This window comes from Neofelis nebulosa, chromosome 17, assembly GCF_028018385.1.
Source record: "Neofelis nebulosa isolate mNeoNeb1 chromosome 17, mNeoNeb1.pri, whole genome shotgun sequence".
In the NCBI taxonomy this organism is placed as follows: domain Eukaryota; kingdom Metazoa; phylum Chordata; class Mammalia; order Carnivora; family Felidae; genus Neofelis; species Neofelis nebulosa.
Window position 1 is genome coordinate 3,212,908 of NC_080798.1, and position 21,036 is coordinate 3,233,943.

Consider the following 21,036-nt stretch of genomic DNA (forward strand, 5'->3'; position numbering starts at 1 on the left):
TTCGAGCCCCCCCGTCGGGCTGCTTGGGATGCTCTCACCTCTCTCTACCCCTCCCCTGCTTGCTGTCTCACAAATACACATTAAAAAAAAGAAAAAGGAAGACCCTGTACCAACCCCCAGCCTGAGGAGCAGGAATGCTGGCCTGGACATCGCCAGCAAGACCTGGGCCTGGGCTCCACCAGCCCCCTCCCTGGGCCCTCCGGTCCCCGGACGCTGTGACCTGTATGTTATGGTGAAGAACACCCTGCACAAGCAGGCACACATACACACAGGCGCGGAGCCCCAGGCGAGGTGGCTGACATCTTTATTGCTTGGGAGGGGGAAATAGGTGCTCAGGAGCTCTTGGTGGGGCGGGCGCGCCTCCTCTTCACCATCACCGGCTTCTGGCTGCGCAGGATGGCGCTGGCTCTGCGAATGGCGGCCTAGAGCGACAAGGACCGGGCTCAGCCCACCAGCCCTCCCCCAAGGAGGGGTCGGCAGAGGCCCCGCCTCAGTTCTGGCAGCCCCACTCACCATGCGCAGGTCTGGACGGTACTTGTTCTTGCGGATCATGTGCCGGATGCTGCTGAGGGTGGCCCGGGCGTTCTTGTTGATGGTGGTCCGCACGTAGGAGGTGGCAGGTTTTCGCTGGCCTAGAGGGTGGCAGGGGTCAGCCTGAAAGTCATCTGGATCTTTAGTGGACCTCCCAGGCAATGGTGGTGTGGTCTCACGCCGGACACACAGGTGCCAACGCCATCCACCCATGTACTGCCACAGGCCAGGCCCAGCCAAGCACCCTGACGGGTCTTCTCCCGTATCCCTAACAGTCATCAACTCACTTGACAAAGGAATGCAGAAGCACTGGAAGGAGAACTCTCATCCAAGGTCACAGGCACACAGCAGTTAGGTGAACACAGGCTATCTGCCCATGCCCTGCGGGCACAACCCCCATGCTGGCCAGGCAGCCAGTGCTCTGGACACCAAAGCTCTGGTCTCTTCCTGCCCTACCCCAGGGCCCAGGCTACCCCGTCTGGAACAAGGGTGTGAGACAAGCAGTGAGGCTTGGCTGAGTTGCTGGCAAGCCATGAAGGGGCCAGAGAAGGCCAAGGTGAGGAAGAGCCCTGGGCCAAGCACCTGCCCTCCCGCATGCCTGCACAGGCAGAGCCAGGACTCCCGCTACCCACGATCAAAAGAAAGCACCCCCTTTCTTGTGCCACAAAGCTGCAGGCCTAGGTTTAGGCTCTCAAGTAGAACAGTGGGGTCCTGGGTAGACTCCGGGCTCCAAAAAAAAGATTGTAATAAAAGGGGTCACCCAAGAAACCAAGGACGCTGCACCACACCAGTGATTTTAAACACTGACCTTGACCAAGTTGCTGACCTCAGAGCAGAAACATTACCTCCTCATGTCAGTCCAGTTTGACAGCCCGGGGGAGGCCACCCAACGTGAAAAGAAAGTACAGTTTTCAGGGCCCAGAGCACCAGAACAGGGTTCTCGGGAGTACCGGAACCCTACAAGCTCGTTCCAAGCTCTCTCTTGCTCCGGGTGCTGTGCTCCTCAGAAGGGACAGTAATCCCCCTCTAGTGTGGGCGGGAGTCCCATCAAGAGCCAACAGGCCATGGCCACTGCTGTCACCGAACAGCATGCTGGACCGCAAACCCAAAGAGAAAGCAGCCGTACTCAAGAGCCCAGGGAAATCCTCATTCCGATCGCTTAAACCAACCCCCCTCCCACCTCCCCAAGAACAAACAAAGATAGTTGAGCTGGGATACAGACTCAACCTTTACCAGCCTCTGAAGCTTTGTCCCGTGACCTGCTAAAGACACCTGTCCAGGCCCCAGAGCAGTTTATGGGGGTCACATCACTGCTGCTTCCCATGCAGAACTAGCCTGTCACCTCTTACCTGTTGGCCTGTTTTCCCACCTGTGAAATGGGGACATCTACCTCCCCGACATGCTTCAAGGACTTAACCTGAAAACATCACACGACCATGCGATCCTGCAACTTAGCCCTTAGAACCACCTGGTGTGGATGAGATCCTGCTAGCTTAACAGATGCTCACACAGCTTCCCTCCCGATCTGGGGAATCCTCGATTCCACAGCATTACAGCTGTGGCCCGAGAGGGGTCTGCAGCCCGGAGCCAAGCCAGGGCGAATGCTCACCGGATCTCCGCTTCATCACCACCACCACCCCTTTGCCGTCGGCCGCCGGCTCCACGCCCACAGTCTTGCGGTGAATCAGCCCGTTGTAGCGGAAGGAGTTGCGAGCCTTCAGGTTATTGGGCTCCTGGGAAGGAGAACGCATCGGGGTCGCGAGGAGGGAAGGGGCCCCGCGACCGCGAGGGTGCCCCCCTCAGACCCCGGCGTCCCAGCCCCACTCACGGTGCTGTACGTCTGCTTGTTCCTCTTAATCAGGAAGCTGGAGCAGTTCCGCACGACCATCCATTGCAGGTGGGCGGACATGGCGGCAGCTGCGGGAAAAGGGGCAGGGACAGGTATCAAAGGGAGTCCCGGACCGGCGCCTCAGGGGCAGTGTGAGACTGGGAACCAGGGCGAAGAGGGGTCCCCAGGGGCACACAGCGAACTAGCACTTTGCCAGACGGGGCTGGATGACCGGAGGCGGCGGCCCGAACTCGGGAGGCCGAGACTAACTGCGGGGGACGCAGGGGTGAGAACTCGAGAATTCACAGCGATTTCCAGCGGTGGAGTCGGGGGGCGGGGGCGGACAGCCAAGGACACAAGGGGCGCAGCGATTGAGGCCACGCAAAGGCAGAGACCCAGGGCCGCGGAAAAGTGCTGCGACCACGCGGGCCGACGGAGAGCCCAAACCTCACCTCCGCTCCCTACAGCAGCCGGAGACGGAAAGAGGCAAGCAGGGGGCGGGGCGACGCCTTTAATACCAACACGCATTTCCGCTTCCTCCGTGAGCGCGCACCGCTCCCGCCTGTCCCCGCCTCCTTCCGTCCGCCTCCGAGGCGGCTCGGAAATGTTCGGCCTCTTCCGCCAGCTGGTCTCCTGCCGCTCGAAGACCTTCGGAACTCTTCGGGCAGGGACCCGAGGGCGTGTTCTCGGAGGCGGAGCGCCACCGTTCCGGGGGCCCTTCGTGTGTTTTCGGAATTCCACGGCTGGATTTCCCAGTGGGTCCAGTTCAGAGGCCCCAAGTCCCTTTCCTCAGCGGTTTCTCTCCGGGGTTGCTCACCAGCGCTTGGCACAGTATAGGCGCTCAACAAGCATTTGTTTTATGAATGAACGTGCCAATGCGTGAATCACCTAAGGCCAGCTCCAGCGTCTTCGGATCCTTCCGCTCATCGTAACCTCTCGGCTATTCCCGACGAAGGCACGGAGGCCCGCTCGGCCATTTTCGGAAATCTCAGGAAACGCTCTTCCCCCTGGGTGGTGGCCTTCTCTTATTGGCGCTTGCCCTTTCGGGTCTGTTCGGAAACACTCGATTTCCATTCGGCCACATTCGGAATTCAGTAGCTAATCCCGACAGACCTCTCAGTTTGCCCGCCTCAGGTCCTTTTAAAATAAACTCTTAGGGGCGCCTGGGTGGCTCAGTCAGTTGAGCGTCCGACTTCGGCTCAGGTCATGATCTCACACTCCGTGAGTTGGAGCCCCGCGTCGGGCTCTGTGCTGACAGCTCAGAGCCTGGAGCCTGCTTCAGATTCTGTGTCTCCCTCTCTCTGCCCCTCCCTCGTTCATGCTCTTTCTCTGTCTCAACAATAAGTAAACATAAAAAAAATAAACTCTTAAACCGTTTAGAGTCTAGAGTTTAGAATCTCGAGTTTAGAGTCTAGAGATAAGCTAGACGGAATCTCCTCGCAGACTGCCACCCCAGGAGGGCATAGATTCCCTCTAAAGATCGAGTTCCTTGGAGGAAAAGAGATTTGCGTGGGAAAGCTCTTGGTTCCTTTAGGGGGTCCATACCTGTTGGCCCAGCCTCTTCTCCGTGCCTTGTTGCCTTCCGCCCCCGTTCTCCCGTTCTCCCCTCTCCAGTGTGCCCACTGTCACACCCGTTAAACTTTCTGGAGGTTTATTTTTTGCCTGATGTAGATCTGTGGCTTCAGCCTCACCAGCACGGGGCTTGGCGCTTGCTGGTGGTGATGAGGATCTCAGGGGACCCCAGCTCACTAAAAGGAATGGCAATGGCTTAGGTCGACCCCATTATTAATGGCACCCTGATGTGTGATCATTTCTGGGAATTCCTTGAGGGCAGGAGCCTCGTCTGGTCCCTCTCTATGCTTTTGGGCTTCACCCCGAATGAGTCCTGGCAGTCCAGAGGCACTAGGTAAAACCTCCTGAGCAGACGGGAACCAGGGGATCGGCCTGCTGCCCCCATCAGAGCGCCCAGAGTCTGGAAGGCAGCTGTGCTCACCGCTATAACCACCAGCGTTGCACCAGAGCGCCCAGGATCTAATGGTTGGTGTGCACAGGGCTGCAAGAACCATCCACCTCTAGGTTCATTCCCAGGCGCGGGAGAGGCCCCAGGAGACAGGCAATGAGCGAGAGAAAGCTCCGTAGGGCCCATGTTTCTTCCATTAGGGCACCCTGACTGCTGATTCTTTGCCTCCCGGAACTCGTTGGGGTCCAGGGGCCTTGTCTGATTCTTGTATTTGACGCCTCCTCTCCCCCCACCACCTCCACGCCTGGCCCAGCCGTGGGGCGCTGGTGCGCAGGGGGCCCTGGTGACAGGCACTGAGCAGAAACAACCTCGGGGCTCCCATAGCACCCCACGCTGCCTCTTTAGACAACCCTGATCCTTCATGCTCCTTGGGGGTGAATAAGGCCCCTCCCACCTTTATCTGTGAGCCAGGCTGTCCCCCAGCACAGGCCTCTGAGGGCCGGGACGTGCTCAGAAACCGCGGCCAGGGTTCCCCCAAGCCGGGCCGGTCTGCACCCAGCCAGCTCAGGTGACCAGGAGGGCGCCGGGCACACCTGGCGCCGTCCCCTGACCCCGCCCCGGGCCCGGCCGCACCCCGGAACGCTCTCCGGGGGAGCCAGCTTGGCGGAGCAAGGCCATGGCCGCGGCGCCAGCGGTGGGCGCCCCGCAGGGGCCCCCGCCGGGTGTACCGTCCCCGCCGGCCGCCGCGCCAGGGCCTGCGTCCGGCCTGGGCCGCTGCCGGATGGCGCTGCTGCTGGCCGTGGCGCTGGACGTGGCGGGCATGGCGGCGCTGCTGACCGGCGTGTTCGCGCAGCTGCAGGTGCGCGGCCGCGACTTCGGCGACCTGCTCATCTACTCGGGAGCGCTGCTCGTCTTCCTGAGCCTGCTCGGCTGGATCCTCTGGTACACCGGCAACATTGAGATCTCGCGCCAGGAGCTCGAGCGCGACTACGGCCTGCGGCCCTCGGCGCTCGCCCGCCTCGCGCGCAAGCTCTCCCGCCGTTGGTCCGCCCCGGCCTCTTCCTCCGGCCCGCGCGCCGCGCCCGGCTCCCGGGGAGCGCGCCGTGCCGCCCGCGCGCCCCCGCCGCCCGCCGCCAGCTCCCGCCGCGTGCGCCTGCAGCTCGCCACGCTCGAGGCCGGGCCCGGGGCGGCGGGCGCCGGCACCGAGTGAGCCCGAGGTGAGGGGCGGGGCGGCGAGTGGGGCGGCAGGGAGAGTTGGAGAGAGCTGGAGAGACAGGGGAGAGACAGCAAGAGTGACGGGGGAGGCGGGGAGGGGGAGGTGGAGAGACAGGGGGAGAGCTGGAGAGATAGCAAGGGGGGGGGGAGGTGGAGAGACAGGGGGAGAGCTGGAGAGACGGGAGGTGGCGGGGGGGGGGGGGGGGAGTGCTGGAGAGAGATGGTGGGGATAGAAGTGGAAAGAATGGGAAAGATGGGGGGATGGAGATGGAGGGAGACAATAGGGAGGAAACACAGGGGTCAAGGTTGGAAAGGAGAGTAGCAAGGCCTTGAGGGTGGAGGCTCAGACAGCAAGGCATGACAGTGGACTTGGAAGACACAAGGAGACCCTGCCCCCCAGACGAGGCCCAGGGATGTCTGTTACCTCACCCCCACACTTGGAGACCCTGCTCTGCACCCCAGCCCCCAGCGGCACCAGGTCCCATTTAATCCTCTCTGTGCCATCACTCCTAGTATCATCCCCATCCCAGTAGGGGACGTTGAGGCCCAGAAAGGTGCCGCCTCTTGCCCGAGGGCACACAGCTGGGATTCTTCTGAAAAAGAGGGAAAGAGTAAGAACACCGGGAGGAGTGTGAGATGCAGGGAAGGCTCTACTGCTCTTTCCTTCCCTTTTCTCTCTCCTCTACCTTTTATCTCCTTTCCTAAACACACACTCTCCAGCTTTGCTCAAACACCTGCTATGGCTCCCTGTTGCCCTCTGAGAAAATCCTAGCCACTCACTGCATGTGGGCCCCACAAGTTTCAGCCCCGCATCCCCTGCCTTCTTTGCAGTTATGATGGCACCCCTCTGTGCATGGACACCAGGCTCCCTCATGTCAATTGACCTCTGTTCGTGCTTTCCCTTATAGCAGGAGTGCCCTTGCTGTCTGTACTCCACACAGAAAACTTCCCATGTGTTCATTATGGCCCAACTCAATTTTGCTGCCATTCTTTGGGTCTTCATATTGTCTGAGTTACCCCTGTTATCTCTTATATCTGTCTTGTTGTATCTGTGTGCTGGTACTATCTCTCCCGCTGGACAGGCAACATCTTGACTGTAAGGCTTGGGTCTCTAGTGTCTTCATTCTTAGCATGGCCTAGCAAAAAGTAAACTCGGGAAATCAGAGGTTGATAAGTGGGTAGGTGGATGGTTGGATGGGTTGTTGGATGGGTGGATGGATGGATGGGTGGATGGGTGGGTGGATGGATGGGTTGTTGGGTGGATGTGTGCATAGATGAAGGGGTGGATGGATGGATATGGTTAGATTGATGAACTGGTAGATGGGTGAATGGGTGGTTGGATGGATAGTTTGGGCAGATAGGTAGGTAGATAGATGAGAGAATGAATGGTTGGATCGATGAGTGGACGGCTAGGTAGAACAATGAATGCATGAGTGACTGAATCACTTTCTCAAATGGGTTTCCATAAAAGAGTGAAATCCTGATGTCCTAAGACCTTCTTTGTATGTGAGGAATTAACTTTTCTCCTATGTTTTCAGAATGATACTAGTTATATACCCTTCTTTGTGAGAATTCAGAAAATAGTCACTCCAATCATCTGCTGTGTTCTGTAGTTCAGATGAGGAGACTGGTTTAAGAAAAGATGTATGCGAGGCGCCTGGGTGGCTCAGTTGTTTAAGCGTCTGACTCTTGATCTCTGCTCAGGTCTTGATCTCAGGGTTATGAGTTCAAGCCCTGCTCTGGGCTCCATGTTGGGCTTGGAGCCTACTGAAAGAAAGAAAGAAAGAAAGAAAGAAAGAAAGAAAGAAAGAAAGAAAGAAAGAAAGAAAGAAAGAAAGAAAGAAAGAAAGAAAGAAAGAAAGGAGGGAGGGAGGGAGGGAGGGAGGGAGGGAGGGAGGGAGGGAGGGAGGGAGGGAGGGAGGGAGGAAGGAAGGAAGGAAAGAAAGAAAGAAAGAAAAATAGAAGATGTTTGCATAGCTGAAGCATCGGCTAACACAAAATTTGGCATATAATGCAGAAATACTCACCAGTGGTTAAAATGACCCCTGAAAATCCTTTACCTTGCCCCAAAGTCTAATACATCTGGATGGATCTCCGGCTGGAGCCACCTGCCTGCCAGAAACATGGGCCAAGCTGACTGGAGCGAAGGCCCCTGTTAGAAGGAAGACAGGCCTGTTCAAACACAGGACTCCTTAGTGGGCAGGGTGAAGTGTTTCCAGTGCATGAAGGACAGAGAACTTGAACTGTAACACAGGGACCTGAAGATTCTGGCTCTGGGTCACTCCCTTCTCCCTCTGGAGCCAAAATCCGTTGAGTGGACAGACAGAGCCACTACCGTTCTTTGTTATTTATCCCCTCTTGTTGTTTTCTTTCTCTGTCAATCTCCCTTTTTCTCTGTCCCTGTGTCTCTGTCTCTGTCCCTGTCTCCTGTGCCTCTTTGTCTTGGTCTCTGTGCCCATCTTTCCCTCTACACGTCTCTGTCTCTCCTCTCTCACTTTCCTGTCACTCATTCTCTACCTGGCACCACTGGGCTCCGGTGAGTTAAAGGCCCACAGATGCTGCCTTGAAGGGGGGCCTGGAGGGAGATGAAGGAACAAAGGAGAAGGTGTGTGAGCTCCCTGGGGCTAAAGCAGCAAGAAGGGGCTCCCTTCCCCTGCACCCTCAGGCCGCTGGGTGGGGGGCCCAGCAGATGCATGGATACTGAGAGGGGTCCCGAATAGCCACTAACCCTTCCCTTCCTCCTGCAGACGAACCCATGGCCCCACCTGTTGGCACTGGACCAGGATGTGCAGCTGTGCCCAAAATCATTTGGCCACCAGGATGCCTATCAGTCCTCCCCCAATCTCCCCCCCCCCCATAAATGGCTCTGCCTCCTAGCACTGTGTGTCTGTCTGGGAGAGGGACAGCCCTGGGGCCGGGCCACACCCCCAGAGGAGCTGCCCATGCCCTTGGGGACCTTGTAGCCCGCTTCACACCGACCCCCCACAGAGGGCGGTGGGAGAGTGGGGCCAGGATCTTGAGCACAGATGCCCCCTCCCTCAGTCCACACCTCCCTCAGCGCAGGCCCCTCTGGTGGTTTGGGAGGTCCTCCGAGAAGCACACAGAGGGACAAATTAGACTTGCAAAATATTTATTGGGAGGAAGCATGTATGGAGGGTAGTTGGTGACACCTGAGATTGGGGGGAGGGCTGGTCAGGATGAGTCTTCAACTGTCTGCACTTCCTCGAAAATGTCTGTCTGGCCTGTAGAGAGTCTGAGAGTAAAGTTGTCCACTGGAGACAGCCCGGGTCCAGCAGGGGCCCCTCCCATGCTCAGGCATTGATGGGAAGCCAGGCACATGCTTGGGGACAGGATCCCAAGGGTAGGCAGCAGGCAGAGGCCGACAGTCCGTGATGCTCCCGCAGGAGAGCTGAGGACCACATTTTCATGGCGGCAGGATGCCACCCCAGCCTAGTTCGGGCACCCCTCAGCCCTGCGGCCTCAGCCCAGGCCACCCCCTGCTTACCCGCTGCCCCCCCCCAGCCCAGACCTCCCACGATCACGCACACACACGATCACACACACACTCGAACACACACACACGCTCACTCCCTGCCCCAGAGCTCGACCATCTCCTGCTCCCATGATACTTAGAAAAGGCACCACAGGTCCATATGCTAGATCTGTATTGAGGGGTCCCGCCAGGAGTGCCCCTAATCATCATCCTCTCCCCCTTCCGTCTCTTCACCCCCTTCTGTCGTCCCTTCCCCTTCGGTGGCCCCTGATGTGTCCAGGTTCCCCTCCAGGGGAAGGGAGGCCGGCATGCTGCCCGAGGACCCCTTCTTGTAGCTCAGATTCCCCCGGTCCTTGGACAACAGAGACTCGGTCCTCGACGGGTCACATTTGCCCTTTAAGAAGCCTGGAAGGTTCAGCATATCCCGGCGCTTGGCCCACCTGGCGGGGAGGACGGACACTCAGCCTCGACCTTCCACCTGCCCCTCTGGGGATGGGGTGCCACCCGGAGTCCCAGCCCCACTTGCCAGAACAGGCAGACGCTGCAGATCAGGAAGAGGAGGCCCCCACACGTCCAGCCCAGCGCCCACATGTGCTTCCTCCGCATCATTGCTGAACAGAGGAGGCAGCTTTGAGACCGGGGTGGGCGGGGAGGGGTCTCGGCCACAGCCCCAGGGGACCCTGCTGCCAGGTACTCACCGTCTGGGCGCTGGTGGTAGCAGACCCCGTCCCGGTAGCAGCATCGGAGACGCAGACAGAGATTGGGGTTTTCGATGGCCGCCTGGCCCCCACAGCTCTCCCGGTCCCACACATCTCCCTCACAGCCTTGGGACCAACCACACGTGTCAGCTATGCCACAGAGTCCGCCAGGAGCCTCAGAACACCGCAGTCCCAAAGGCAGGCTCCGGGATTGTCTGCCCGGTGCTTACTCTGCGGGACACGGGAGTCCTGCCCCCAGCGCTGCCTCCCTCAGACCCAGGAGTCCTGACCACCAACCCCCCCCAGGCCCTCCTCCCTCAGACCCAGGAGTCCAGACCCTCAGCCCTCCTCCCTCAGAGCCAGGAGTCCAGACCCCGGCCCTCCTCCCCCAGAGCCAGGAGTCCAGACCCCAGCCCTTCCTCCCCCAGAGCCAGGAGTCCAGACCCTCAGCCCTCCTCCCTCAGACCCAGGAGTCCAGACCCTCAGCCCTCCTCCCTCAGAGCCAGGAGTCCAGACCCCGGCCCTCCTCCCCCAGAGCCAGGAGTCCAGACCCCAGCCCTTCCTCCCCCAGAGCCAGGAGTCCAGACCCTCAGCCCTCCTCCCTCAGACCCAGGAGTCCAGACCCTCAGCCCTCCTCCTCAGAGCCAGGAGTCCAGACCCTCAGCCCTCCTCCCTCAGACCCAGGAGTCCAGACCCTCAGCCCTCCTCCCTCAGAGCCAGGAGTCCAGACCCCCAGTCCCTCCTCCCTCAGACCCACCCAGCTCCTCCTCCCTCAGACCCAGGAGTCCTGCCCCCAGTCCCTCCTCCCTCAAACCCACCCAGCTCCTCTTCCCTCAGACCCAGGAGTCCTGCCCCCAGTCCCTCCTCCCTCAAACCCTCCCAGCTCCTCTTCCCTCAGACCCAGGAGTCCTGCCCCCAGTCCCTCCTCCCTCAGACCCACCCAGCTCCTCTTCCCTCAGACCCAGGAGTCCTGCCCCCAGTCCCTCCTCCCTCAGACCCACCCAGCTCCTCTTCCCTCAGACACAGGAGTCCAGACCCCAGCCCCTCCTCCCCCAGAGCCAGGAGTCCAGACCCCAGCCCCTCCTCCCCCAGACCAGGAGTCCAGGCACCCAGCCCTTCCTACCTCAGACCTAGGATCAGGCCCCTGACCCCTCCTCCTTCAGACCCAGGAGTCCTGACCCCCAGCCCCCTCCTCCCTCAGACCCTGGAGTCCAGACCCTAGCCCCCTCCTCCCTCAGACCCAGGAGTCCTGCTCCCAGCCCCTCCTCCCTCAGACTGGGGATCAGTCCCCCAGTCCCTACTCCCTTTAGACCCAGGAGTCTAGTCTGGCTCCCTGTCCTTGGAGGGCCCGGGTTTCATCCACTGCTCACTCCATGGGTAGAAGAATCCCTGGATTCCATTCCCATCTGTGAAGGAAAATGGTTGGTGTTGGGGCTGCGGTATGAAGGCTGAGGAGGCTCCCTGCTCAGCACTCTGACCCTGTCTTTGGCCCCCTCACCTACTGAGCCCTGCATCAGCAGGAAGAGGCTCAAAGCTGGGATCCCAGAGCCCACCATGTCGCCTCCCTAGACCCCTGGGGCCTCTGTGGGGACAGACCTCGAAGGCCATCACCCCAGCAACCAGCTGGGCCCCGCCCACTGCCCACCCAGCTTTCAAGGTTCTAAGTTCCGTTGCCAAGGAGCCCCCTTGACATGGGGAAGAAGGGAGAGGGGGTCACACTGGCCTGGTCACGCCTGCTTGTTAAGAAGCTGCTTCCTTAGCAACCAGGTGGGAAGGGCCGTGGGGTGGGGGTGGGGGCCTGGGCATGAAAATGAGCCTCCGTGGCAGAAAGAGGAGGCGGTGGTGGTGTAAGGCGTCTGCTCCCTGTGAACCAGGGGACTCCACGGGGTAGGGCCTGGGGGACCTTCCTGCCAGGGAATCCCTCCACTTAGTAACCCGATACCTGCCGGGCAGCTCATAGCCTGGGGTCTTCCCCCTAGCAACCAGGGGCAGGGGCCTGAGGCTCCCTGAGCCCCATTGTTAGGGAGGCCCCCCCCACCAACAACGAGATGGGCTAGGAGGACAAGGGGAAAATGGGGGTTGGTCCGGGGGAGGGGGGCAGAGCACTTGCTCAGGAGTCCCCTTGTCCCAAAGGCACTCCGGGCCTCCCCGTGGAGAAAGTATGGGGCATGTGTAGGGGGCCTTAGGGATGTGAGGGCCCTGAGGGTGGCTTCTCCCTAGGCCTCAGTCCACCTACAAATGGGGAAAGGAGTCCATGTGGAGGTCGTCAAGCTTCCCATTTGGTTCCCCTCAGTAAGGAGGAGGAGCCCAACTGGGGAGCTGGGTTGGGACTGCGATCCTTAGTTCTCTCAGGTGAACTTCCAGTCAGATTTGCAGGGCAGTGAGGAGGGGCCTCCTGAGGCCATATAGCTTTGGGGCCTGGATTTCTGAGTCTGAGAGAGGAGGGGCTGGGGGGCAGGACTCCTGGGTCTGAGGGAGGAGGGGCTGGGGAGCAGGACTCCTGAGTCTGAGGGAGGAAGGGCTGGGGGCCTGGGTCTGAAGGAGGAGGGGCTGGGGGCCTGATTCCTGGGTCTGAGGGAGGAGGGGGCTGGGGGCCAGGACTCCTGGGTCTGATGGAGGAGGGGCTGGGAGTCTAGTCTCTGAGGGAGGAGGGGCTGGGGGTCTGGACTCTTGGGTCTGAGGGAGGAGGTGTTGAGGGCCTGATCCTAGGTCTTAGGGAGGAGAGAGGCTGGGGGCCTGGACTCCTGGGTCTGAAAGAGGAGGGGGCTGGGGGTCTGGACTCCAGGGTCTGAGGGAGGAGGGGGCTGGGGGTCTGGACTCCAGGGTCTGAGGGAGGAGGGGGCTGGGGGGCTGGACTCCTGGGTCTGAGGGAGGAGGGGGCTGGGGGCCTGGGCTCCTGGGTCTGAGGGAGGAGGGAGCTGGGAGTCTGGACTCCTGGGTCTGAGGGAGGAGGAGCTGGGAGTCTGGACTCCTGGGTCTGAGTGGGGAGGAGGAGGCCAGGACTCCTCTGAGGGCAACTGTCCAGAAGCCCAGATCCCATTTCTCTGGAAGCCCTGTGAGGCTGACCCCCTGCCCTGGGCATCTCCTGTAAACATCCTGGTGGGAGCTGAGTGGCCCTGGGCTGCCTCCGTCAGAGATGACACAGGTTAGAGGGGGCTCAGCAGGGGGCCGGGGGTGGGGGGTCATAGGGGTTGTGGAGCTGAGGCCAGCAGCTGATGACCATTTCCTGTGTCAACATCATCTGGACCCACTTCGCAATTCCCGGGATTCCTCAGGGATCAAGGAGGGGGTGGGGGGCGGGGCTGCCAGGGCCCTGGACCGCGACTTGGGACTGGGGGGGCCCCCGCCGTCACGGCCCTCACCGCTAATGACAGGTTTGGGCTGCTTCTGCGGCCCGCCTGCCCCGTCACCCCCCAGAGGCCAGACAGGACCCCCCAGGGACAGACAGACGGACACACACAGCCTCGGACCTGCTGACCTCACACCAGCCAGCCCCACCTCCCCCAGGGGGTCGGCACACTCAAGGACCCCCGGCTCCCCGCTAGTATCCCAGTGGTACCTTCCCCCAAGATTGTGACCCCCCACCAGAGCCTCACACACTGGGTCTCCCCTGATCTCCGAGTTTGTTTCTTCCTGTGTCCCTAGATCCCATTGTTTTACATCATTGTCTGTCACTCTGGGGGTTTGTGCTACAGTTTCTGTTCCTGCTTGTCCTGTCATCTTGTCACCTCCCCAAGGCCTGCCTCTCAGTGTCTGCACCCCACCCCTTCCTTCTTACTGTCCTTGTAGTGGAAATAGCTGGAGCACCCCTCACCCTGGGGAAGACCCAGGAGTCTGGAGAGTTCCCCCTGCCCTCGCCCTCCTGTCCTGCGCCCACCACATCTCCCTCAGCCTCCTGCAGCCCGGAAGGATGAAAGATGGGCAAACATGACCCCAGAGCCCTGGGTGATGGCCAAGGCGACACTGGGGGTGGGGCGGGGGGACTGGCCCCAGCCACGCACCACTGACCTGGCCCCAGACTCCTGACCTTTTCCGTAGCGTATTCTCCAAATTATAAAAGGCAACACTTCTTTCTCTACCTGGAAGCCAGGGTTTGGGGCCTGGATACTGGGCATGGGGTCTGAGGGAGGAGGGGCTGGGGACCAGGACTCCTGGGTCTGAGGGAGGAGGAGATGGAGGTCTAGACTCCTGGGTCTGAAGGAGGAGGGGCTGAGGGCCTGGACTCCTGGGTCTGAGGGAGGAGGGGCTGGGGGTCTGGGCTCCTGGGTCTGAGGGAGGAGGGGCTGGGGACCAGGACTCCTGGGTCTGAGGGAGGAGGAGATGGAGGTCTAGACTCCTGGGTCTGAAGGAGGAGGGGCTGGGGACCAGGACTCCTGGGTCTGAGGGAGGAGGGGCTGGGGGAAGGACTCCTGGGTCTGAGGGAGGAGGGGCTGGGGGTCCAGACCCCTGGGCTGAAGAAGGGGGTCTGGTTCCCTGTAGGTGGAAGGGGCTGCCATTTCGAGATCCCTTTTGTTGCTCCCAGACTGGCCCCGGGCCCAGTCCCTATCCCCTCAGGCCAGTCCATCCCCCAGGCTGGTGGCCTGAGTCACCTTGGCTGGCCCCGCCGGTCTGGGGGGGGGGCTACGTCAGTTCTCCCCTCACTGACGCAGCCTTGGGCCCCCCACGCTGACTCAGCCGGAAACAGGCCCCCTGAGGGGCGGAGACCCAGTGGTCAGAGGCCTGGGTCCCTGCGGGAACGGGGGCTGGGAAGGGCCCCTGGGGGGCCCTGGAAGGGGTGGCCATGACAGACCAAGGGAGAGAGAGCTCTTACCTGAGCAATGAGGTCATGTCCCACCATGGGGGGGCTGTGACCTCACCTCCCTGGGGAGGAGAGCCGTCGTCCCCCCCCCTCCCATGGTGGGGGATGGGAGGGGGAGAACTCTAGCCTCCATTCATCCCCAGAGTCCCCCCTGCCAGCTCAGCACAGAGCCTAGAGGGAGTCTGCTGGGGAACCTTTGGAAAGTCTCGTCACTTTGTCTTCCACTGTCGCTTCTGTCCTGGGTGGTGGTGGGGGGCGGGGGGGAATGCTCCTGGGAATGGAGCTCTGGACCTGTTCCCTCAGGGGCTCTGCCCAAGTGCCTGGCCCTCCTCGGGGTACCATGTCCACGCTGCTGTTCCCCCGTCTGTGTGCGTCTCCCCCTCTGGCGCCAATGCCTCTCTGCACCGCGATCTCTATGCAGATGTCCCCCGTGCCCTGTCCCCAGCTCCTCTCCCTGGCTGAGCCACTCTCTCTGCAGTTCTGTCACCCTCCCTGCCTCCTCTGCTCACGCAACATCTCCACCCTTCTTTCTCTGGGTCTCCCCGCATGTGTTAATAAAAATCAAGAAAGAGAATAACAATGGTTCATATTTCCTGAGAGCTGACTGCGTGCTTTGCATGGGTGAAGTCATTCTTACCCCGGCGTTTGGGGGGTAGGATGGGTACTCGGTCACCCCCATTTCACAGGTGAGGAAACTGAGGCACAGAGGGGTACCGCACCTCCTTTCCATCTCTGCTTCTCTCCCCACCTTCACATCCCTACCTGTCTCCTGGGGAAAGGCTCTGCCCCTCTCTGTCCTCAATGTTCAGCACCTCTGTCTCTGAGCGCGTCTGTCCCCCTGCCTCTGTCTCTTGGGGCCTTTCTGCTCTGTCACCTGCTCCTCTGTTTTCTCTGTATCTCTTCTGCAGCCTGCCTCCCCTCTATGACTGCAACTTTGTCCCTCTTCCTCCTGGGGTCTCTCTGCGACTGCAGTTTATCTCCTTAGTGTCTCCGTCTCTCTATCTCTGCCTTTCAGAGGATCTATCTCTGCCCCAATGTCCCCATCTCTCCAAGTGTCTCTGTCTCCTTGCTTGGGTCTCCAAGCTCCGTCCCCTTCTCTTTCTCCGTTCCTCGTCCCACGGGGTCGCTCTGCCTCCCCATCCTGCGTCTTGTGGCCCCATCCCCACCTCTCTGTGTCCCTCGGTGCCAGTCCTGGTCCTGTGGACCCCCGCCCGCTGCCCGCAGCCGGGCCCCAGCCCTCTGCGCCGTGTGTGTCTGCCCCTGCGGCGGCCGGCCGAGGAGGTGGAGGGAGGGGACGCCAATGACCTCACCAGCCCCTCTCCGACCACCCCCCCCCTTTCTCTTTTCAACTTTTCCAACTTTTCCTTCCGTGCCCTCCTCTGAGCAAGGCAGCGTGAGCCCTGCGAGGCAGCCGGCTCCGTCTGAATGGAAAAGGCAGGCAGGGAGGGTGAGTCAGGATGTGTCAGGCCGCCCTCCCCTGCCGCCTGCCCCCCGCCCGCCCGCCCTGGCCCCCTATATAACCCCCCAGGCATCCACACTCCCTCACTGCCACGGCCCTCGCTGCTCACACGCACATGCCTCCCCTCCCCAGGCCGAGGCCCAGCTGACCCCCAGGGCTCCCCCCCGGCAGCGGACAGGGAAGGGTTAAAGGCCCCCAGCTCCCTGCCCCCTGCCCTGGGGAATCCCTGCCCTGTGGGGACATGAACAGTAAGTTGGTTCAAGTTCATGGGGGGGGGGGGGACAGGAAGGGAGGAGGGAGGGACCGCGGGGAGGAGGGTGGGGAGCAGACAGACACAGCGGAATCGGACAGAGAGAGACAGAGGAGAGCGAGGGAGCCGTGGGGAGGCAGAGACGGAGGACAGGAAAGGAGATTCAGAGAAAGCAGCAGGAGGCCGGGAGCAGAGACGGGCAGAGACAGGAGGACGGATTTGAGACGCGGAGACAGGGCAGCGCGAGAGACATGAAGACATACAGACAGAGACAGACAAATGCCGGGAGGTGACCCCCAAGAGCGCGGGACGCTCTGGGAGTCGGCAGACACCCGGGCATCCCGACAGAAAGGCTCCGGGAGGGAAACTGAGGCAGGGAGCCCGAGGAGGTGAGCGCAAGTCCCGAACGCCGACCCCCCCAGGCAGGGGGAGGAGAGAAAGAGAGACAGTGGTGCAGACAGGAACGGGAGAGCCAGACAGATGCGGACCGACGGACAGACAGCGGCCGGGGAGGGCCCGGGGGGCGGGCTGGGGGTGTGATGCGGGAGCGGGGCGGCCCGGGGGGCGCTGATTGGCTGGCGGGCGCGGGGGTGGGCGGGGCGGCTGGGGGATGGGCTGCCGGGGAACCAGCGGGCCGGAGCCCCCGGGGAGCGCGCCGCCGCCGGGTCCCTGTCCGCCTCCCGCGTCCCCGCTGCGCCCGCGTCTCTGCGTCCCTCCGCCCAGGTGTGCCCCGGGGGCATCCCCGGCACCACGGCCCGGCCTTCCGCGGTCCCCCTGGGCAGGGGTCTGGGCCTCCGGGTTCCTGTCCCGGTCTCCTTGCCCCGCTCTCAGTCCGGCTCGGGCTCCCGAGGCCCGGGGAGGGGGCAGGTTCTGGCCTGTGCCTCCCCCCTCACGCCCCGCCCCGGGGCCCAGATTCCGGCGTCCGGGGGCGGACGGGAGACGCCCGGCCCGTCTACCCGCCCCGGGCCGCGTCTGCTCCGACGGGCGGGGCAGCCAGAGCGGGAGAGGGAGAGGGCAGCCCGCCCCGGGCCTGCGACCTGCCCTGGGCGCGCCACCCCGGGACTCGGGACCCCCAGTCCCTCCTCCCCCCCCCCCCCCCGGACCCACCAGTCCGGTCTGAGCTCTCTCTGCCTCCTCCCGCCCCCAGGTGTTTGCTGCCTGGTCCTGGTCGCTCTGAGCCTGTGGCCGGATAGAGCTGCTGCCCCGGGGCCACCGCCGGGCCCCCCACGGGCCTCCCCAGACCCTCGGGCCGAGCTGGACAGCGCCGTCCTCCTGACCCGCTCTCTCCTGGCGGACACTCGACAGCTTGCTGCGCAGCTGGTGGGAGACCCTGCCGGGGGCTGGGCTGGGACAGGGACCCGGAGTGTGGAGGGCTTCTGGGCTCGCACGGAAACAGCGGGAGGGGGGAGTCTGGGGCCTGTCTGCAGGATGGGGGGATCCTTGGAGCTGGGCAGGGTCCCCCTCAAGGCTTCTTTTTCCCCACAGAGAGACAAATTTCCAGCCGACGGAGACCACAACTTGGACTCTCTTCCCACCTTGGCCATGAGTGCAGGGGCGCTGGGAGCCCTACAGGTAAGGGGAGGGCAAGGGGAAGAGGGGGCAAAGGTGAGAGCTGGGCGGTGGCCAGGGTGCAAGGAGCGCTGGGGGCCAGAGCAGGCGTGTGGCAGGTGTTCCGTGATGCCCCCCATGCCCTGCCTCCTAGCTCCCAGGTGTGCTGACGCGGCTGCGGGCGGACCTGTTCTCCTACCTGCGGCACGTCCAGTGGCTGCGGCGGGCGGGCGGCCCTTCCTTGCGGACCCTGGAGCCGGAGCTGGGCGCCCTGCAGGCTCGGCTGGACAGACTGCTGCGCCGGCTGCAGCTCCTGGTACGACCTCGACCTCGCAGCTCCCAGGCCCCATACCTAGACCTGAAACCTGAGACCCTGGGACCCCAGACTCCAGGCCTGCTCGGAGACCCCCAGCCCCCCTCGAGGCCCCAGACCCTGACCCAAAGCCAGCCTGGGGACCCTGACTCTGCAAACTCCAGACCTCAAGAGCCTAGATCCTGAGATCTCGGGTGAGACGACCCCAGATCCTGAGCTCTGAGTCTCTAAGACCTCAGATGCTGGTTGTGAGCCCTTAAGACCCCCAAACCCTGACCGCCAAAACCTGAGACCCAAGAACCTGAGATCAGAAAACTTTAGTTGCCCGTTCCTGGGCCTGACCACAAAGACCCTGGACCTCAAATTCCAGCTCCCAGTTCTGAGACCCCAGCCCTCACCCACGAGTCCCTGAGCTTGGATCCTAGAGACCCCACATGTAAGACACCAGCCCCAAGATCTTGGACCTGACCCCAGACTTGAGCCTACAGCCCCCAGCGTTCACCTAGCATCAGGATCCCAGCCCTGACTCTATAGACTTCACCCCTCAATCCCCTGAGCTTGGCCCTGGAGTTCCAGCTTTGAGACCTCCACCTTTTGGCCCCAGCCTCCACTTTCTGAACCCAACATGTTGAGAACTCCCCACCCAGAAACCCTACCCTGCAGGTTAAAGACCCTCTGGAAACATGCAGCCTGGACTCCCAGGTTCCAAACGCCCCTTCCCGGGACCCCCACTGCACCCCCACCCATTGCTAACCTTCTGTCTTCTCCCAACAGATGTCCCGCCTGGCCTTACCCCAAGCACCCCCAGACCCACCAGCTCCCCCACTGGCCCCCCCAGCCTCCGCCTGGGGAGGCATCAGGGCAGCCCACGCCATTCTTGGGGGGTTGCACCTGACCCTTGACTGGGCCGTGCGGGGCTTGCTGCTGCTGAAGACTCGGTTGTGACCAGCTACACAGAACCGCCAACGTCCTTCGATGCCACATCTTATTTATTTATTTATTTGGGGACTAGGGGCATGGAGGTCAGGAGATACCCCCCTCTTCTTCTCCCCCTAATTAGAGACGGTCCCTCCAGGAGACCTGGGCAGAAGAGGGGGGGGCATCTGTGCCTTATTTATACTTATTTATTTAAGGGCGTGGGTGGGAGGTGGGTGGGCTTGGGGACCAAAGGGTGAGGGAACTGGAGTCCTGGATTCTTGAATCTCTAAGACGTCTGGCCACAGTGTTTCCCTGTTCCCCACGCCTCTGGGCCTAGGCAGGAGCATATATTATTTATTAAACAATTACTTTTTGTGTTGGGGTGGGGAGGGAAGGGAAAGAGGCCTGGGTTTTTGTACAAAATGCGAGAAACTTTTGTACGATACAGAAGGGGAAATTAAATTTGTCATACACATCCACTTAGAGGTGATTTCTCTGAGGGCTGGGGGCTGGGGTCCCTGGAGTAGAGGGAGGCAGGGACCCTTAGTGGGCAGGACAGCAGAGGGGAGATGGTTGGTCCTCCAGGGCAGGGTCTGAGCCTCATCTGGTGCACAGCACTTCATAGACTCTCAATAAATATTTAATAGAAGGTTCCAGAAGGTCATCCAGTGCCCTAAAGTGCTTGTACATGACAAGGCTGCAAGTTCGTGGTCATTCATTATGGCAGTTCACAACAGCAAATTGGAAGCAACCTAGATGTTCAACAGTGAGGGATGGTTTAATAAATGACACCCATCTGTGTGATGGAAAACTATTAGCCATAAAGGGGGGATGATACAGAGGCGGCTTTAAGACATAGAGAAAGCAGGCTACTAACCACTGCATGATTCCCACTTTGCTTCTCTGGATGGATGGATGGATGGATGGATATATAGATTTTTTTAAGAAGTCCTAGAACACAGGGCACCTGGCTGGCTCAGTCAGTAGAGCATGCGACTCTTGATCTCTGGGCCGTGAGTTCAAGTGCCACGTTGGGCATAGAGCTTACTTTACAATAATAATTTAAAAAAAAAATACTCCTAGAAGAAAATACACCAAAATGTTGACCATGGTCCCCTCAGGGTGGAAGGCAGGGTGGGATTATGGGTGCTTTCATTATTTGTGCTTGTCCGAATTACTCAGAGTTTCTACAGTGACCATGTGTTTTGCATGACCCATTAAAAAAAAAAAATACACACTTTTTAGAAGGACGGAATGCCAGCCAACCCCTTCCCCCAAAACAAGACCTCAGAAGGAGTCAGGAATGACTGCTCACTGAGTGTGTGCTCTGGGCCGTGTCTTAAGTGTGGGGTTTTACTTACATGATCCCCTGAATGCTCCATCATGCCCCACTTTCCAGGTGAGAGAAAGTGAGGCTGGCGGGGGAGGGGACATGGTGTTCAAGGTCACACCTTGAAAGGGACCACTGTGTTTCTGCCAGAGGTCCAGCTCCTTCCAAAGCCCATGCCCCTTTGTTTATAACCAATGTTCAGCAATCACTGCCACAGACACAAATCGGTTATATATGGGGAAACTGAGGCTCAGTGGGGGGTATGAGTCTTCCTCAAGGTCCCTGAAAGGGGACAGTGGTGAGTTGGGGCCATGCTCGGGCCTCCCTTCTTAAGTGGGAAACTCTTTGGTTAATTATCCATTTATAATGTCCAAGACAGATCCTGCCGGGGGCCCTGAGTTTTCAGTAGCTTTGGGTCTGCAGTCGTGGCTTCTGATTCACAGACTCTAGCCCTCGAGACTCTAGGCCACATCCCAGGAGGAGAAGGGAGTCCACGCCCACCCCACCCCCCCCCAAGAGAGTTCCCAGAAAGAGTCCTACAAGTGTCTGATGAGGTCACAAAGGCCCCCCCCCCAAGGCTCCTCCCCCAAGCCAGGGCTGACCACCCTCCACCACAGGGCCATGGCCAAGCCCTGGGGAAGCCCCACCCTCTGGGACCCCTGAGCTGTGGCACCTGCCAAGCCTAAAGGGCCAGG

General features: G+C 60.8%; 4 protein-coding genes across 5 annotated transcripts; 2 read left to right on the forward strand and 2 right to left on the reverse strand.

The window, feature by feature from the left end:
• Positions 1 to 288: 288 nt before the first annotated feature.
• Positions 289 to 2,957, reverse strand: RPL28 (ribosomal protein L28). The gene is made up of 5 exons (XM_058706781.1): positions 2,812 to 2,957; positions 2,360 to 2,448; positions 2,141 to 2,264; positions 514 to 632; positions 289 to 422 (listed from the first exon to the last, which is right to left on the reverse strand). The coding sequence occupies exons 1-5, from the start codon at positions 2,885 to 2,887 to the stop codon at positions 333 to 335; spliced, it is 498 nt and encodes a 165-aa protein (XP_058562764.1). The 5' UTR covers positions 2,888 to 2,957; the 3' UTR covers positions 289 to 332.
• Positions 2,958 to 4,458: 1,501 nt separating this feature from the next.
• TMEM238 (transmembrane protein 238) lies at positions 4,459 to 8,410 on the forward strand. The gene is made up of 2 exons (XM_058706780.1): positions 4,459 to 5,536; positions 8,282 to 8,410. Exon 1 carries the CDS (start codon positions 4,996 to 4,998, stop codon positions 5,527 to 5,529), a length of 534 nt encoding a protein of 177 aa, XP_058562763.1. The 5' UTR covers positions 4,459 to 4,995; the 3' UTR covers positions 5,530 to 5,536; positions 8,282 to 8,410.
• A 772-nt stretch (positions 8,411 to 9,182) lies between these two features.
• On the reverse strand, positions 9,183 to 11,350 carry TMEM190 (transmembrane protein 190). Its single transcript, XM_058706782.1, has 5 exons — positions 11,224 to 11,350; positions 11,096 to 11,131; positions 9,726 to 9,851; positions 9,554 to 9,638; positions 9,183 to 9,467 (listed from the first exon to the last, which is right to left on the reverse strand). The coding sequence occupies exons 1-5, from the start codon at positions 11,279 to 11,281 to the stop codon at positions 9,227 to 9,229; spliced, it is 546 nt and encodes a 181-aa protein (XP_058562765.1). The 5' UTR covers positions 11,282 to 11,350; the 3' UTR covers positions 9,183 to 9,226.
• Positions 11,351 to 11,495: 145 nt separating this feature from the next.
• IL11 (interleukin 11) lies at positions 11,496 to 20,071 on the forward strand. 2 transcript variants are annotated; one of them, XM_058706779.1, is made up of 6 exons: positions 11,496 to 11,612; positions 12,860 to 12,870; positions 17,380 to 17,552; positions 17,718 to 17,804; positions 17,935 to 18,096; positions 18,868 to 20,071. In XM_058706779.1, the coding sequence occupies exons 1-6, from the start codon at positions 11,530 to 11,532 to the stop codon at positions 19,036 to 19,038; spliced, it is 687 nt and encodes a 228-aa protein (XP_058562762.1). In that variant the 5' UTR covers positions 11,496 to 11,529; the 3' UTR covers positions 19,039 to 20,071. The 2 variants fall into 2 exon arrangements, with proteins under 2 accessions (XP_058562762.1, XP_058562761.1); XM_058706778.1 differs by lacking the exons at positions 11,496 to 11,612; positions 12,860 to 12,870 and adding an exon at positions 16,082 to 16,230.
• Positions 20,072 to 21,036: the final 965 nt, after the last annotated feature.